The 17,189-nt window shown below is 41.3% G+C and overlaps 1 protein-coding gene across 1 annotated transcript in view; it reads left to right on the top strand.

Annotated features, from left to right (window-relative positions):
* LOC137435085 (uncharacterized) overlaps positions 1–17,189 on the top strand; it is a 242,270-nt gene that overhangs the window by 102,993 nt on the left and 122,088 nt on the right. Inside the window, exons 5-12 of the mRNA XM_068128524.2 lie at positions 4,660–4,704; positions 4,900–4,962; positions 10,574–10,627; positions 12,619–12,645; positions 13,798–13,875; positions 14,055–14,117; positions 14,368–14,403; positions 15,720–15,761. Coding sequence (XP_067984625.2) covers positions 4,660–4,704; positions 4,900–4,962; positions 10,574–10,627; positions 12,619–12,645; positions 13,798–13,875; positions 14,055–14,117; positions 14,368–14,403; positions 15,720–15,761 — 408 coding nt within the window. The remainder of the gene's footprint in view (positions 1–4,659; positions 4,705–4,899; positions 4,963–10,573; positions 10,628–12,618; positions 12,646–13,797; positions 13,876–14,054; positions 14,118–14,367; positions 14,404–15,719; positions 15,762–17,189) is intronic.

The raw sequence follows: 17,189 nt of genomic DNA on the forward strand, positions 1-17,189 counted from the left end.
AGGAGTTAGCTGTGGAAGGGTTGAATGTTATGGATCAATTTTTGGATTTGTCCTTTGGATTGATGTGAGCTTTGTCACATTATATGGGATGGAAAGCTGCCCCCACTAAAGGACCTGATAAAGACAAAAATAATGGAATTACTGCAAATTTGTCAGATGAAGATTTGATGAATTTTACTTTTATACCATTCAGGCCAATCAATGTCAGATCCAATGTTTTGGACAGTCAGACATTTTCTATAACAGTGCAGTGACACAGCAAGACAATTGTGCATTCGCCGATAAACATACCAAATTTGGCAGATAGGTGAAGCATTACATTGTGAATCTATGTTTACATCTGAAAGCATTTCAATTACATGTGTGTAAGTATGTATAGTTTTTTTTAAACTACATCCATCGTAACTTGTGATTATACATATTTTTTCAATAAGAGAGAAAAACTCAAACTCTTGACGCATGTGCACAGTCTTTTTGGTACATGTGCACAACTTCCTTTAACTACAGGTGTACAACGTCCTTTCGATACACAACGTCCTCTCGGTACAGGAGCATGAGGTCCACTTGGTGCGGGTGCTTGAGGTCCTCTCATTGTGGGTGCACGAAGTCCTCTTGTTGCGGGTGCACAAAGTCCTCTCAGTGCGGGTGCACGAAGTCCTCTTGTTGCGGGTGCACGAAGTCCTCTTGTTGCGGGTGCAAAACGTCCTCTCAGTGCGGGTGCACGAAGTCCTCTCAGTGTGGGTGCACGAAGTCCTTTTTTGCGGGTGCATGAGCTCCTCTCAATGCAAGTGCACGGGGTCCTTGTTGCAGGTGCACAAAGTCCTCTCAGTGTGGGTGCATGAAGTCCTTTTGTTGCGGGTGCACAAAGTCATCATGTTGCGGGTGCACGAAGTCCTCTCATTGCGGGTGCACAAAGTCCTCATGTTGCAGGTGCACAAAGTCCTCATGTTGCACGTGCACAAAGTCCTCTCGGTGCAGGTGCACAAAGTCCTCATGTTGCACGTGCACAAAGTCCTCTCAGTGTGGGTGCACGAAGTCCTTTTGTTGCGGGTGCATGAAGTCCTCATGTTGCCGGTGCACAACGTCCTCTCAGTGTGGGTGCACAAAGTCCTCTTGTTGTGGGTGCACGTAGTCCTCATGTTGCGGTTGCACGAAGTCCTCATGATGCGGGTGCACAAAGTCCTCTCAGTGTGGGTGCACGAAGTCCTTTTGTTGCGGGTGCACGAAGTCCTTTTGTTGCCGGTGCACAAAGTCCTCTCAGTGTGGGTGCACAAAGTCCTCTTGTTGTGGGTGCACAAAGTCCTCTTGTTGCGGGTGCATGAAGTCCTCATGTTGCGGGTGCATGAAGTCCTCATGTTGTGGGTGCACGTAGTCCTCATGTTGCGGTTGCACGAAGTCCTCATGATGCGGGTGCACAAAGTCCTCTCAGTGTGGGTGCACGAAGTCCTTTTGTTGCCGGTGCACAAAGTCCTCTCAGTGTGGGTGCACGAAGTCCCTTTGTTGCGGGTGCATGAATTCCTCATGTTGCCGGTGCACAAAGTCCTCTCAGTGTGGGTGCACAAAGTCCTCTTGTTGTGGGTGCACAAAGTCCTCATGTTGCGGGTGCATGAAGTCCTCATGATGCGGGTGCACAAAGTCCTCTCAGTGTGGGTGCACGAAGTCCTTTTGTTGCGGGTGCATGAGCTCCTCTCAATGCAAATGCACGGGGTCCTCTCGGTGCAGGTGCACAATGTATTCCAGTGGAACACACAGAGTAATTCAGTATCATATTTTATATTCACAATTGCTCCTGTACTGATTATCTCTGTTTATGGGACATTCTCCTCACCTGAGCAGAGTGCTATGCGTTTTAGTGGAGCCTTTTATTTTTGCATTTGCAAAGGTTAAGGCACACTTTCTTGCACCTTCAAGATACCAAAACATAGCAGCTTTGGAAGGCTTCAAGTTTTGGAGTCAAGTGTGGCTTGTATGGCCCATCCTTCTTGATTCAGCCCCAACAACTTGAAGGATCGAAGCACAGGCCATGGGAGCAGTGTCAGAGCACTTGCATAGAAAGCCCAGGCTGCCCTCCTGAGACATATGACCAGGCTGCCCTCCTGACGAGCTACCCCAGAGTAATTTCTTGCAAAGATCTTCTTTCCGACTTTGCCTTCTTCAGTGTAGGTGTTTGTTTTGTTGTACATGACTATAACAAACCTCCCAATAACACACATACTTTCCTCTGATATACCAGTTGCTGCACATGGCATCCTAAGAAGTACATAATTGAGTTCTGGCATTGAATCATGTATATGCCAGGCCATTCTCTTGCCATGGCCAGCAAAGGCTTTACACAATGTTGCATGTACTCAGAGCATGTAACATTGAAAAGACATGTGAACTCTCTGGTCCAAGTCAGGCAGCTCATTCAAGTCGGGGGAACTTTTCCCCATTCCATAGACTAATGACAGCTTATGAATTTTGAGTTGGTGACATCTTGACTTGAGTGTTGACATCATGGTAGATTAATTTTGTCATGAGCATGTCATGCAGTACGTTCTTCATGCCGCATCCTGGATTCAGTGACATGAGATCCTCAGCTTTAGGTGTGAAGTTACAAAACAAGCGTAAGTTGTTGCGTCGATTGGCTTGGTTGCTTTATGAGATATTCTTTTCTTAAATCATCAAACTAGTCTTGGCCAGTTTTCTGTGCATTAAGAATTCTCTCTACTGCAGGAGGGTCTTTAATCCACTTTGTATCACGGAAGAGAAAGTTTTTGCTCTCCTCTTCAAAAAGCTGTCCAAGCTCCTCAGTCACGCTCACGAGTGAGCAGACATGTTTTGGAAATGATTCCCGTACACTCGCTGTTTACGCATGACGGAGTCTGTCCATTCATATGTACTTGTGCTCTTGTGCATCCTAAAATTCCACAATCACTTGGGCAACCTCTGACCCAGTGACGATCTGATGCTGAAGTGCACTTGGACTATCTATCATCCCAACCGGCCCTTCTGAGTTGTGTAACCTCCTTTGTTACAAGCATTATTTTGTTAATTTTCTTGATCTGTCGGCATGGCTGAGAACACATCATTGGTCTTCTGTGAAGTGAATCTGCCAGCAATGAATTGTTGTGCAATTTGTAGATGTTTGTTTGGCAACTCAGACATATCTCTCAAGTGTACTGGGATCCTGCGATCATGCATTGTATGGTACAAAGTGAAGAACCACAGAGCAAGTTCTGTTGGGTCATCCAAGTTCCTGGCACAGACAATAATTCACTCTTCCGGTGTCATCACTGTCACATCTACCAAAAGCAGGCAAAAGTGGTTCATAATCTCTGGAAATGGTGGTGATAAAATTGGCTGTCATCTACTGATGCCACCAGTCCTTGAGGTGAGTAAACAACTTTTGTATAATAGCATCCTCTTATAATTAACCCTTATAGCCTGGTGTTGGCTTAGCAGTTGGGGTGCTGGCTTGGGATCCTAGGATCCTGGGTTTGAATCCCGGTCGATCGCTGAATTAACGCCAGGGGGGTTGCCTCAGCCTGTCATCCTTCGGAAGTCGGCAAATTGAGTACCAGTTCACTGGTAATTCCCTGTGTGTTGCAAGAGGTGACTAACAGGGTTGGTTCCTGAAAGGGCATCCGGCCATAAAACATTGCTTCAAAAAGGGGACCACGGTTCCTGAAAAAGGCCAACCCCTGCTCTGCAGGGGAAAATGGCTTCTAAAGGTGGTTCAGTATAGCATCCTCTTATTTGTGAAGCACCCTCATATTTTGATTGGTCCTCATATTGAGATCGATCGCCTCATATTGAGAGGGTAGTTCCCCACGAGCCAATTTGTTCAATGCCAGGAGCCAGGAATATGCGGAATATGCACAGGCCAACTGCAGGCAGATTGGGCTGGAATGTGGATCAGATTGGGCTAGAAATTTTTTTTGGTCAGTGTAATAAGGATAGAAAGGTTTGACTAGTCCTTGAGTGAACGTTTAGGCCAGGCAAAGTCAGGCAGTACAAATTGTCAATCCATGTGTGAAAACATCCCTTGAGTGAAGTAATCGAATTGATTATGACAACTCACAACTATTCCACTTGTAGTTCATCTTGAGGGTGAATCAGGGTGGCATCCGCATTAGCGATTTCCTTTCTATTAAATGTATATTCACCGCTTCCATATCTATTTCTAAAACTGCAGATGCTTTCACGACAGTGTGATCAGAGTACCTGAATTGAGTAGAGAAATGAGCAGCAACTGGTGAATAGAATGCAGTTCCATTGTATCGAAGGTCAACATACAACTATGTGACGAGCTTTTTGAACCAGCAACACTGCAATGTTAGAAAATTAAAATTCCCACAAAGAAGTTGAGAGCTTCAGTTGTATTCAATCTGCATTGGATAAAGAAAGTTTCTGCTGAAATATCTCACTTCTGTTACCATCAAAATGTGGTTTATCAGCTAAGAGCTCCGATAGTATGTTAGGAAATATTAATTTTGGCAACAAAAAGTGCTTGAACATAAAGGCACCATTTGATGGTCAAAACAACTTTTTGTTGATGTTGTTGATTATGAGGAAACTTTATGCAATTTTTGATCGACATGCAGCTGTGTGAGACAAAAGGTGGTTCAGCCGAGTGGGTGTGCTTGCTAACATCCTTTCTTTCTTTCCTTTTCCCAGGGACCAGCTGGAAGCCCTGGATTCCCAGGTTCATCAGGTCTTCCGGTCAGTGCTATTTTAAAAAACAATTAATTATTTAATTCCTCGTTTCTTTATCCCCTCTTCCCCCACAACCCCCAACATTCCCCTCTCTTGCTGTGCTTTGATATTTGTCTTCTTTGACTTAGTATCATTATTAAATGCATTTTGTCAATTTTTTCTGTCCCTTCTCACTTGTCATCTTGATTTCTGCATGCTCAGGGTTTGCCAGGTCAAGATGGTCCTCTGGGACCAGTGGGCATCCCAGGCTGCAATGGCACCAAGGTTGGAAAAATAGTCTTTTATTTCCCTTTCTGATTTTCTTTTTCACTAACCAGTAATAAGCCATTTTATCAATACGCTATCAAATAAAGAAAAAAATCTGGTACCCAGGAGACTTTATGTGGTGGCCCTGTGACAACCTAAGGGTTGATCCCACCCCTTGTATACTTCCATCACCAAGTAATCTTTCCACAGCTATGTTGTGGAGGGCTGACTCCTCTCCCTTTCAAATTGCTCACATGTCCCTGGTTCAGGGAATGTTAGGGGAATGTTGGCCCCTTGTTATTGATACTTCTGTGGATGATAACTGGACTGATCTACATGAACATCAATCTATGAACCGCCCATCGACCTAGCATACATAGACCATGGATTGGAGTACAAAATTAACTTTCGAAGCAAATTAGATGTGCAACTACACACCCACTGAACTGTATGAAGAAACTATGTACAAATGACAACCTATATGACTTGCTCATATATGAACTTTAATGCTGCTATTGGATCCTAGGACAGGTATAATTGGTCCTGTTTGTTCACACACTGCAAATGGCATGGCACCCACCTACTTTACGTGTGTGCATTGCATGATCTTCACTTTGGCCACTCTTGATTTCCAGGAATACTGATCTACGAGTACACCTGGTATAGCAATGACTGATTCACCTGTAAGTCCATTTACCATGTCCTGATCTTGCACCAATGTTTCTCAAGTATGAAATCCTGCAGGGTTTACAGAAATGCTGAAATTGGTTAATCTCACCATTGACTCCTGTTCTTGTTCACCTCAAAGTAAGACCTTCTTCACCTTAAAGCAAGACCTGAGTTACCCAGCAGTTATGGCCTCAATGCAGCTGCTCTGTCAGATCCCCGACTGCCCACAATATATATATATATATATATATATATATATATATATATATATATATAGTTGATACACCCAACTGTTTCACTCTGCTCAGCCTCGCCGAGGAACCCGAGACTGTGTGAACAGACTTTATGAGGGATGTAACTACCTTTGCCATAAAGACACTTGGAAAACCCCGCTGGGCACAAACGCCATTGTTCTCCAAGACTATTGTTGGCATTATTGAAGCCAGAAGGTAAGCTCAGCTGAAAGGTGATCACAGTGAAACAAGATAGCTGACTCATGATCAATATCAAGCATTTCGGCAGGATATCTCTACCAACTGGGATAAGAAGGCAGAAACCCTCAAGGTAACAGCCATTGCTCACGACCAGCACAGTATCTACAGATAACTTTGTTGTTGCCACTTCCACACCAGAGATCGATTTAATGTGGTCAAGGACGTAAATGGATCAAAGCTGACAAATGATAAGGACTGCTTGAACAGATGACAACAGCACCTATCTAACCTCTTGAACAGTCCACCTTGTATGCAAGACCCCACACTGGCAGCTACTGCTAGCAATACTATGAGTGGTCCAGATTGCAACACCAGCCCTATGGTTCCTTCTAAGGTAATATCTGTCATTAAAAAGTTAAGGAACTGGCGAGCACCCCTACCATCTGCACCATCACTGCTAAATTCATTCTTGGGTAAAATACCAGAGGCATAGAAAAGGCCCTTTTATATAAGGGTATGTGGCAAAGCGGAGAAAAGAAGGGACATTCAAATTCCATAGCTTATAGAAAAGAAGGAACATTCAAAAAATCTCGTGTGCATGCTGTACTACCCTTGTGTTCTTAGGAGGAACCAAGTAATGCTCTAGAAAAGTTAATATAAAGGGGCGCCAATTTGATTCATACACCTGCATGAAGAGGTAAATGTATTTTATTTGCCAGATGTTGGGTGCCTTCAAAGCTTGCATTGCATTTATTGACTTCAAAGTTCCCTTTCATTCTGTTTGCTGAGATTCTCTTTGGGAACTACTCAGAATTTATGTTGTTACACATAATCTGCTCGAACTTGTCAGATCATTATCCACAGACACTAATTGTTGGGTGCAGTTTGGAAGGGAACTTTCAGATGAATTTGTCATACAGTCAGGAACGTGCCAGGGTTGTATTCTTGCATCTGAGTTATTAACACTGTCATCGACCTTTTGATGCACCGTCTTCTGGCTCATACGGATTGTGACTAAGGCTCAGTAATCTTGAATAGGCAGACGGCTTTGTACTTTTTGCACACTGCCCACTCACCTTGAAACAGAGCCTCCAGAGCCTCCATGCCTTGCAATAAGAAGCCAGCCACACAGGGATATGCACCAAGTGACGCGAGACCCAATGTAATGGCAATAACACCTGACACAAAGCCCTCCGCCCACCATCCTAACTTCATCATCTCTGGTCTAGTGGCTTATTTTTTCAACAAGTTTACTGACCTTGGATCGGTCAGTGACAAATCAGGACCATTGTCCAATGCCATCACTTCTCGTATCACTAAAGCAGCTGGAGCAATATACTCTCTCCAGACTGCTTTTCAAGAAGTGACGAATCCAAAAGGACACTAAGCTGAAGATGAAGCGAACATTGATCATTTTTGTGGTGTTGTATGGATCCGAGACCTGGACTACAACTGCAACAAATTTATGCAGGCTTGATGCCTTCGACATGTGATGTCTTCGACATGTTGAGAGTTTGTGGTAGTTCCCCCATGTCACAAATCATTTGATCCGTCAAAGAACACATCAGCTTCTTGCCTCATCTCTCCTATGCCAGAGTCGTCTCTGATGGTCTGCACATCTCACCATCTCTTCAACTTCAACCCCTCCAAAGCCGGATGGGTCGACCCAACACAAGATGGCTCAACTCAATCAAACATCAGTTGCAGATGGTGAACATCACCTCTATCCTGTTAGAGGCAGAAAAAGATAAAGGCAGATCATGCATGGATTGCCAATGCTGGATCGCCAGCTTGACCCTTCAATCAAGTCAAGTAATTTTAAAAAGCAGGAAAAGGAAAATAAACAATCAGAAAATTCAATAATTTCGAAAAATTTGGAAGAAGCTTTGGTACATCTTTCAACTGATCCAATAATTAGAATGGCACTTGACAGAGTGCATACCTCCGCCAGGCTGAACAGTTTACGTTGTGTATTTCACTGATAGGCCGTATCTGGATCCAGACCCAAACCAAATCAAATTGGCTTGTTCTTGTTACCTATCCAACTTATTGACCAAGTTTTTTCAGAACCCATTCACAACTTTTTGAAATATCGTGCTCGACAGTATATCGTTTTTGGCTCTTATCTCTCAATTGTGAAGAATCACTCAAAAATTTCTCGTATCTGCATCTGAATCTTCACCAAAATCCAATCGATTCATCCTTGTCACATACCCAACCTGCCCCCAAAGTTTTGTCTGAATCCGTCCATAACGTCTTGAGACATCTTACTCACAGACAGAATATGAATGAATGAATACATAACCTCCATCCACCTTCGGTGGGAGCGGTAACATGTACATCACAGTAATACTAAACAATATAAAAACATTATATATTATACGTGCCCCATGTGTTTACCCTATAGTTGCCAAGTTAAAGTGACCAAATATAATGGATTCTTGTTCGAAGCAGGTCGAAATGCACTCGTTCATTAGTACCCTTCCTGTTTATTCATATTTTGTGTATCCTTATCACTGCATTATTTTAAGATAACTTTCTGAGCGAATTTCCACAAGGGGGCATGACAGGACCTTGAAAGCATTTAATGACGTTTGCATTATATACAAGTACTCTGAATATGAATGAACAGTAGGCCAGGGGAAGGGATCTTAATCTACAAAATACATTACCACTTTGAGAGTTTATAGAACACCTTACCGCATGCATTGTTCAAGTATATAATTCAATTGAAATAAAATAATGACTTAAAAGGACGTATAAAAATATCCAAAATTTAGCACTGTCGATGCAGTCTAATTGCATAGTGCCTCACTGAATTGGCAACCCAACTATTTTTTGGGTGAAAGGTCAAAGGTCAAATTTCTAATATCAATTCTCATCTGTACAATCATCAATTTTAATCCGTTTGGCCCGAGCTTTGATTAAGATCGTCAATTTTAATCGTAATAAAATGGACAATTTGATGTAACCATTTTGAAATAAAATTTCAATTTTAATTCTTTTTTTTTTTACTAATAGTTATTTATTTTACTTTATTTAGTATTTATTTTATTTTTGTATTTTCTATTATATTTGATTACTATTTATTTAGTTGTTTATTATTATTATTATTATTATTATTTTGTATTTATATAGTATTTATTTATTTTTATTATTTATTAGTATTTTTTTAGTATTTTTTTAGTATTTTTGTATTTTCATTTATTTAATATTCAGTATTTATTTTACTAATATTTACAGTGCATTCAGAAAGTATTCAGACCCCTTCACTTTTTTCACATTTTGTTATGTTGCAGCCTTATGCTGAAATCGTTTAAATTCATTTTTTCCCTCATCAATCTACACTCAATACCCCATAATGACAAAAAGAAAACAGGATTTTAGAAAGTTTTGCAAATATATTAAAAAGAAAAAACTGAAATATCACATTGACATAAGTATTCAGACCCTTTGCTTGATTTATTGCTATGTCACTTGAAATTTAGCTCAGGTGCCTCCCATTTCTCTTGATCATCTTTGAGATGTTTCTACACCTTGATTGGAGTCCACCTGTGGTAATTTCAATTGATTGGACATGATTTGGAAAGGCACACACCTGTCTATATAAGGTCTCACAGCTGACAATGCATGTCAGAGCAAAAACCAAGCCATGAGGTCGAAGGAACTGCCTGCAGAGCTCAGACAGGATTATGTCGAGGCACAGATCTGGGGAAGCCAACAAAAAAAATCTCTGCTGCATTGAAGGTTCCCAAGCCTGGTGTTGGCTTAGCGGTTAGTGTGCCGGCTTGGGATCCTTTGATCCTGGGTTCGAATCCCGGTCGATCGCTGAATTAACACCAGGGGGGTTGACTCAGCCTGTCATCCTTCCGAGGTCGGCAAATTGAGTACCAGTTCACTGGTAATTCCCTGTGTGTCGCAAGAGGCGACCAACAGGGTTGGTGGCAGGAAGGGCATCCGGCCATAAAACATTGCTTCAAAAAGGGGACCAAGGTGCCTGAAAAAGGCCAATCCCTGCTCTGCAGGGAAAAATGGCCTCTAAAGGTGGTCTCATTGAAGGTTCCCAAGAGCACAGTGCCCTCCAAAATTCTTAAATGGAAGAAGTTTGGAACAACCATTACTCTTCCTCGAGCTGGCCTCCCGGCCAAACTGAGCAATCGAGCCTTGGTAAGAGAGGTGACCAAGTACCCGATGGTCACTCTGGCTGAGCTCCAGAGATCCTGTGTGGAGATGGGAGAAACTTCCAGAAGGACAACCATCACTGCAACACTCCACCGATCTGGGCTTTATGGCAGAGTGGCCAGACGGAAGCCTCTCCTCAGTGAAAGACGCATGAAAGCCCGCTTGGAGTTTGCAAAAAAACACCTAAAGGACTCTCAGACTGTGAGAAACAAGATTCTGTGGATTTATTTATTAAGATTTTTATCGATTACGTTTTCAGGATTACGTAAAACTATTACATGACAGATTGCCAATAAAAATCGAATACTGCCAAGCCTAATTGTGATTATCTTTGTTCTCTGTAGGGTGAAAAGGGGTTGCCAGGCGGTGCAGGGGGTTTTGGACCAAGGGGTCATCGTGTGAGTACTTTTTTTTCCTTTTTTACATTACGATGCGATCTTCATTGTCTGCATCCAATAATACCCTCACTATAATAATGATATACCAAATACAATATACAATATATAATAATAATTACAATAATAATAATACAAATATACAATAATAATACCAAATGCATCCAATAAACCACATTGTTCTGTTAATGCTTCAGTCACATTTGGCTCGGCGGCCGTAGGGTCTAAAAAATCTACGGCCACTAGCAATTCTAGGGCGGCCGCAGTATTTCCACGGTCCCTGTAGAAAAGGACCCTCACTTTGATGCCCGCAAAGTAACCATATTGAGGGAATCTACTGTTGATGTTGCGTGCAGTAAACATGCATAGAGTCTGCAATGATTGAGATTAGGCCTTGTGTCATCATGTCCTTCAGGATTGACCAATGACCACAAAAGATGCATTTCCAAAATGAGCAAGATGTGCATTTGGTATTGTTTTCTCATCATTGCCATTGGCATAATGTTTTCTGGATGTGCATTTAGCTTCATAAACAGTGTTATTGTGAATTTAAGCATAAAAAAAGCTTTCAAACAGCTTCATGTTATATTTGCACGATGTATTCCTGACTCCAATAGTTTTCTGTATTTGAATTGCTTTTGGCATTTTGTAGCATTTTCTTCAGAGCGATCACACGTACAGCACTTTAAATCCAGTGTTGGGCAATAAAGAGACTGATTAAATTCTCTACGCAGTGTTGGCAAAGCCATTTCGACTGCTTAAGGAAATGTTTTGCTTTATACTGTTGAAGGAAATTGCAAATAAATTACAAAAGTTAAATTTTTTTAAATCAATTTTGGAAAGCTTTTGTTCAAATCCAGATTAAAATAATAAAGTTGTTGTCTGAATCTTCACAACAAAAGCATTACTAGTTAATTTAATGGGCTGAATTGGGCTGGCGGGTTAGCTTAGAGGTACGCATACTCACCTCTCATCTGTCTAGCCTGGGTTTGAATCCTCGAATGGTCCTTCGTAAATGGTCCCACGGTGTCCTTCGTGAAGAGTCGGCGACCATGAACAAATTCAAAATTCCTGCCCCAAACGAGCAGAGGGCATTGCATCAGTGGCACACCTGCACCCACAACCCATGATGCTACCCTGCAACCTCATGTTGAACGAGGAAGTGGCTGTATTAATATCAGCGGTACTACTACTATTGCTACTACTTTAATTGTCCCAATTATTCCCATCTTGTGCGATTGGCCAGGGCAGGGTTTTGATCCAAGGTCTTAATGAACCGGCTGGCCGGGCCTGCAAGTTGATTGGAGATGACAGGAATTTGTTATTCAGCCGAGGTGCTGGAGATGGCTCGCCTATTGTTTTCAAAAGTCCCCCCCCCCCCCCCCCCTTCCCACACCTCCTGCCCCCAAGCCCTCTCCCTCCCACACTTCTCCCTGCTCTCAAATGTTGTGGTTGTGCGCTTCCCCTTCTCTCCCCATCTTGTCTTCCGCTCCCTCTTTTTGTATATTTTGTTTGTCTGGTTGATTTGTTTGTGAAATAAATGTTAGCTCTTTCACGAGCCTCGATTCAGTATACAAAAAAAAAAGAAAAAAGAAAAAAAAGACAATGCGGGAAATTAAACATTCACCAACAATCAGTGATGGCAGGCAGGACACCCTGCTTAATTCTCGAACCTGATTAATTCATTAAAATTGATTAATTCGCATTAATTAGAAACCTCCTTAATAACCCTCCTTAACCCTGACACCCTTAACTTAAACTTATTACTTAATACGTAACTCCATATTTTATATTTACGAAGCTCTTATGAATGCCTCATGCCTCATGTTGGATGAAATGACATCTTCCTTTGTCAGACAAAAACTCCAGATACCTGTAAATAATTGTATATAAGCCATTTATATTCATGTTTTTCCCATTTAAAGTTGTTGTTTTTTTGTCCAAGGTTTCCACTTTTCTTCAAACACTGTGTGTGTGGCATCCTTTCTTTGCAGGGCCAACCTGGTTTACCTGGCACTAAGGTAAGCACATTTAATGAGGAAAACAGAAGTTAAAATAATGAAGCATTATCTATTTTGAGCAAAAAAGATACAAGTGATAATTCGAGCTGTGGTAAGGTTTCACACCTGTAACAATTTCAGAGGAACAAATTCAGGAACAAAGAGTCTCGAGACACCTGACCACAACTCTTTGTTCACTAATTTTGAATTTCATGTTTTTCACCTGTGCAATCGAAGAAATCTTGGAGGAAATGTGCACAAAGCATCATGCATTTTGCTTCATCGTGGCACAACATTCAACAATCCATGTCCAAGTGAAATTACATGAAAAAAATATATTTTTAATACATCCTTATAAGGAGTCAAGGACAATCCTACTATTAATTTGCAATTGGTCATTGGCTTGGACATCAATACAAATTTTTATTCCAGACACTAGGCATGAAAAGGTTACATATCGAACAAAGTTGCAAATGGAGCATCTCGCTGCCATTAGAACATTTCTAATGCATCAGGTGTGGCAATAAATGTGAATTGTTGTTCTCAGCTTGCCGGCTCGATGACAGAAGATGCCATTTGCATTTTTGTTGCCACCATCCCTACCCCGTTTAGAATCCCATGTGGGCATGGGCAACTTGCTAGTCTAGGAATTACGAGAAACATAAATAGGAGCAAATGAAAAATCAGATGAAAGTTTTTTTTGGCCCTAATGTTTGCACAAATAATAATGAACTGTGTATATATATATATATATATATATATATATATATATATATACAGTATTTATATATATATATCTATCTATATATATATATATATATATATACATACTAGCAGGGGTACCCGGCAGTAGTACCCAGAGGGGGCACATTATTTAAATGGATAGGGCACATTATTTTTTTTTTCCAGATCAGATCCAAGATGGCCGACTGGCGACCATTTTGATATTTAAATGCGCCGCATCCATTTCTCGGACATGCATGGACCTATTTTCTTCATATGCAGAAGATTTTGCTTTGTCATCTGACCATAAATAGCCAACTGACGGCCTTTAACTCCATACAGCAAAATTACTAAAACCATGGTTGGCATGGGGCTATGGCATTTTATGTCTTTATCTTATTTTTAATTAATGTATGTTATTTGTTTTATTTTCCTGGATTTTTTTCATAGGGTGATTCTGCCAAAATTACTGGGGTTTTGCTGCCACTCAATGGTGATAAAGGAATCCCTGGCACCCATGGGCAAAAGGTAGGTTTATTGTTTTGGTAGGAATGGTCCATGATTGCTTTGTATCCCTCAGTTTTGCTTTCAAACTGCTTCATACATCACCACTTCACACATTTATTTATATAATAGTGGAAACAAATAAAGTTATTCAAAGCATTGAGACTTCTGCACGAATATTAATCTTGGACCCATTTCTACAGGGTTCGCCTGGCAGAATCGGCCAACCTGGGCCTGCTGGTCCTTCTGGTTCTTCTGGTGCCAGGGCAAGTCCCTCACTCCACATACTCTTGACTTCAGACCAATTTTCTTCTTATTTTCCTTTTCCATTTGTCTTCCACAATTGTCGTTTTCTCTTCACATTCTTTGGTCTGTTACTTTCACACCATTTTCCCTCTTTCATCCTCCAAAATTACTCTGTTGACTTTTTTTTCTTCTTTTGAATATCTTTTTTATTATTATTCAAACATAAAATGTCTGACATTGAATGTAACTAACTTTTTCTTATGCCTGCAGGGAAACGATGGCCCTCCTGGTCCTCCTGGAGAAAAGGTCTGTTCACGCTACATTAATGCGTTATAAGTAGTTGAATGCATTTTCTCCACGAGCAACTTTAATACTTCTCCATCTACCAGAAACATCCTGAGATTGAACCAAACTCCATGTGCTCATGAAAAAGAACCTCAAGGCAGATGTCATAACTATATTTATGCATGTAGCACTACCATTAACATGTTTTACGCACCTCTAAGTGGCCACAACATATCATATATATATATATATATATATATATATATAATCTCTTTCTAACCACTGATTGACTGATATTAATGTTCAGTACCTTCCAAGTGTAGTAGAAAGCTGAAATTTGGAGTGCAGACGGACATCGAGACTGGTACACCGGGAAAAATGGCAGAACCGCCGGAAAGCATCCGTAAATGAAAATTTACATTAAAAAACCGTAAACGCATCCGTAAAAAAACCTCAACAAATATCCAGCTTTTGAAAATTGTAAAATATATAACTGTAAACCGTGAAATAAAAATCTCAATGAAAATTTACGTAAAAACAGTAAACACGTCTGTAAAATAACAAAAACATATTTTAAAAACCTAAATTTATATGTAGCAGTGGGTCGCAGCTGGTTGCGTACAATCATAAAGCTTATATTTATTATGTACCAAGTATGAAGCACGGTTTGTTATTGCTTACAATGTATAATCTTACGCAACATGTAAGCATGCCCCACTAGTATGTTTATAAGATCGCTTATTCTGAGCGCACAAATAATTTTTCAAGGTTTCATCTCTGAAGTATTTGGTTAATTCCTTGGCATGTTCTAAACCAGAAAGCAGTGGCAGCTACCACGGCTGCATTGCCAATGCACCACATTCGCAGGATGTTACCAATTATAGTAGTATGTTCAAATTTGGAAAACGTTTTTTTTGGAGTCATGCATTTTTACATAACATCATACAATACCAGGGAATTTGCGAGAATAGCCATGTTTGGTGGACAAACTTTCTACCATCTGAAAATGCCGATGTGAAATGTTGATACAGTGATGTGGGCACCCCAATTGTGCAATCTAAATCAGGCTGTTCCAACGGGTGTGCCAGGTTGATGTTTAATGGCTTTGGCTCGGTTATGGCATGGATTGGTGAGTGTATGCACCAAGAGGATCTGCGCAGACAGCACAGAGCTATTAATAGAAACACTACATCACAGACATTTTCTTTTACATTTGTTTCCACCACCGTTAAGACATGAAAATGTGACGTGGAAATGGATGCATTTGGTTCTTGAATGAAAATGTTCAATGTGAATCTTTTGGCTCTTATTTACTGTTGATTTATTGTGTTTCTCAGGGCAACGTGGGTCTTCAGTTTTATGGACCACGGGGTTCCAAGGTTGGTCAATGTTTATTATAATTAATTCCAATTGATCCCTCCTGGTAATAAATCATATCAGGATTCAAGGCCTTCTTTATAGTGTCACAAAAAGACTTACCAGCAAGGAAACCTCAAGGCCACAGGACTTCATACATACATACATACATACATACATACATACATACATATACATATACTCCATCAACCGAGCGTACTTCATCAACCTTGTCGGTGCATAGGAGTTCAGGTGTGTCAAGGAAGGACTTTATATGGTGGAGGTCAGTGGTTGGCTTTAGAGGTCAACTTTGAAATTTTGTGGTTTGCCCAAGAGAGATCATTGGCATGATGGGCGTGATTTGGATGTAGATGGATGGATGTGACAGTGAAATCTTTGCAAGTCTTTCTTAATTTTATTCATCTATATATATAAAATAAAGTTATTGCTTGTTTGTCTGCACGCGCTAATCTCCTGAACGGTGAAAGATAGGAGGAAACCTCTGAAACAAAAAATGTCGGGACGGGCCCCGGGAAGGTTATAGGCTAGGTGGCGAGGCCGGTCGAGGCCCACCTCGGCCGGGCTGGGCCAATTTCGCAATTAAAAGCTGAGCTGAATTATCGTAGTCAATCTTCTATGGCCGCGAGTAAAAGCTGAATTATAGTAGTAAATTCATTCAAAAAGAACTAAAAATGTCGGGACGGGCCCTGGGAAGGTTATAGGCTAGGTGGTGAGGCCGGTCGAGACCGCCTCGGCCGGGCTGGGCCAATTTCGCAATTAAAAGCTGAGCTGAATTATAGTAGTCAATCTTTTACGGCGGCGAGTATAAGCTGAATTATAGTAGTAAATTCATTCAAAAAGAACCCGGGCAATGCCGGGTGCTTTCGGCTAGTTATGTATAAACACAGTTTTAAAGTAATATAACAGACTCGGTCTCCCTTCTGATATTAACTCCCAAGATGCCGGGCAGAGTCATTCCACACATGCAGGGCAACTTGAACCGCCTTTCGAGGCCATTTTTCCCCGCAGAGCGGTGGTTGAGCCTTTTTCGGGCACCCTGGTCCCCTTTTTGAAGCAATGTTTTACGGCCGGATGCCCTTCCTGCCGCCAACCCTGTTAGTCTCCTCTTGCGACACACAGGGAATTACCGGTAAACTGGTACTCAATTTGCAGACCTCGGAAGGATGACAGGCTGAGTCAACCCCTATGGCGTTAATTCATCTATTGACCGGGATTCAAATCCAGGATCATAGGATCCCAAGCCAGCAGCCGAACCGTTAAAGCCGGATTTATGATTCTGCGTCTGCGAGTCTGCGAACATGCATGGGTGTCGCCCACAGACGTCCACATGGGTGTGTGCCAACATACTTGTACGTAACGTTAACGTGTGCACTAGTAGGGCAGTGTTGCATTTACCATTGAAAGCCTCCATTGTCTTACCTCAAATTAAT

Source organism: Myxine glutinosa, chromosome 9, assembly GCF_964187855.1.
Source record: "Myxine glutinosa chromosome 9, kmMyxGlut1.1, whole genome shotgun sequence".
NCBI lineage: Eukaryota > Metazoa > Chordata > Myxini > Myxiniformes > Myxinidae > Myxine > Myxine glutinosa.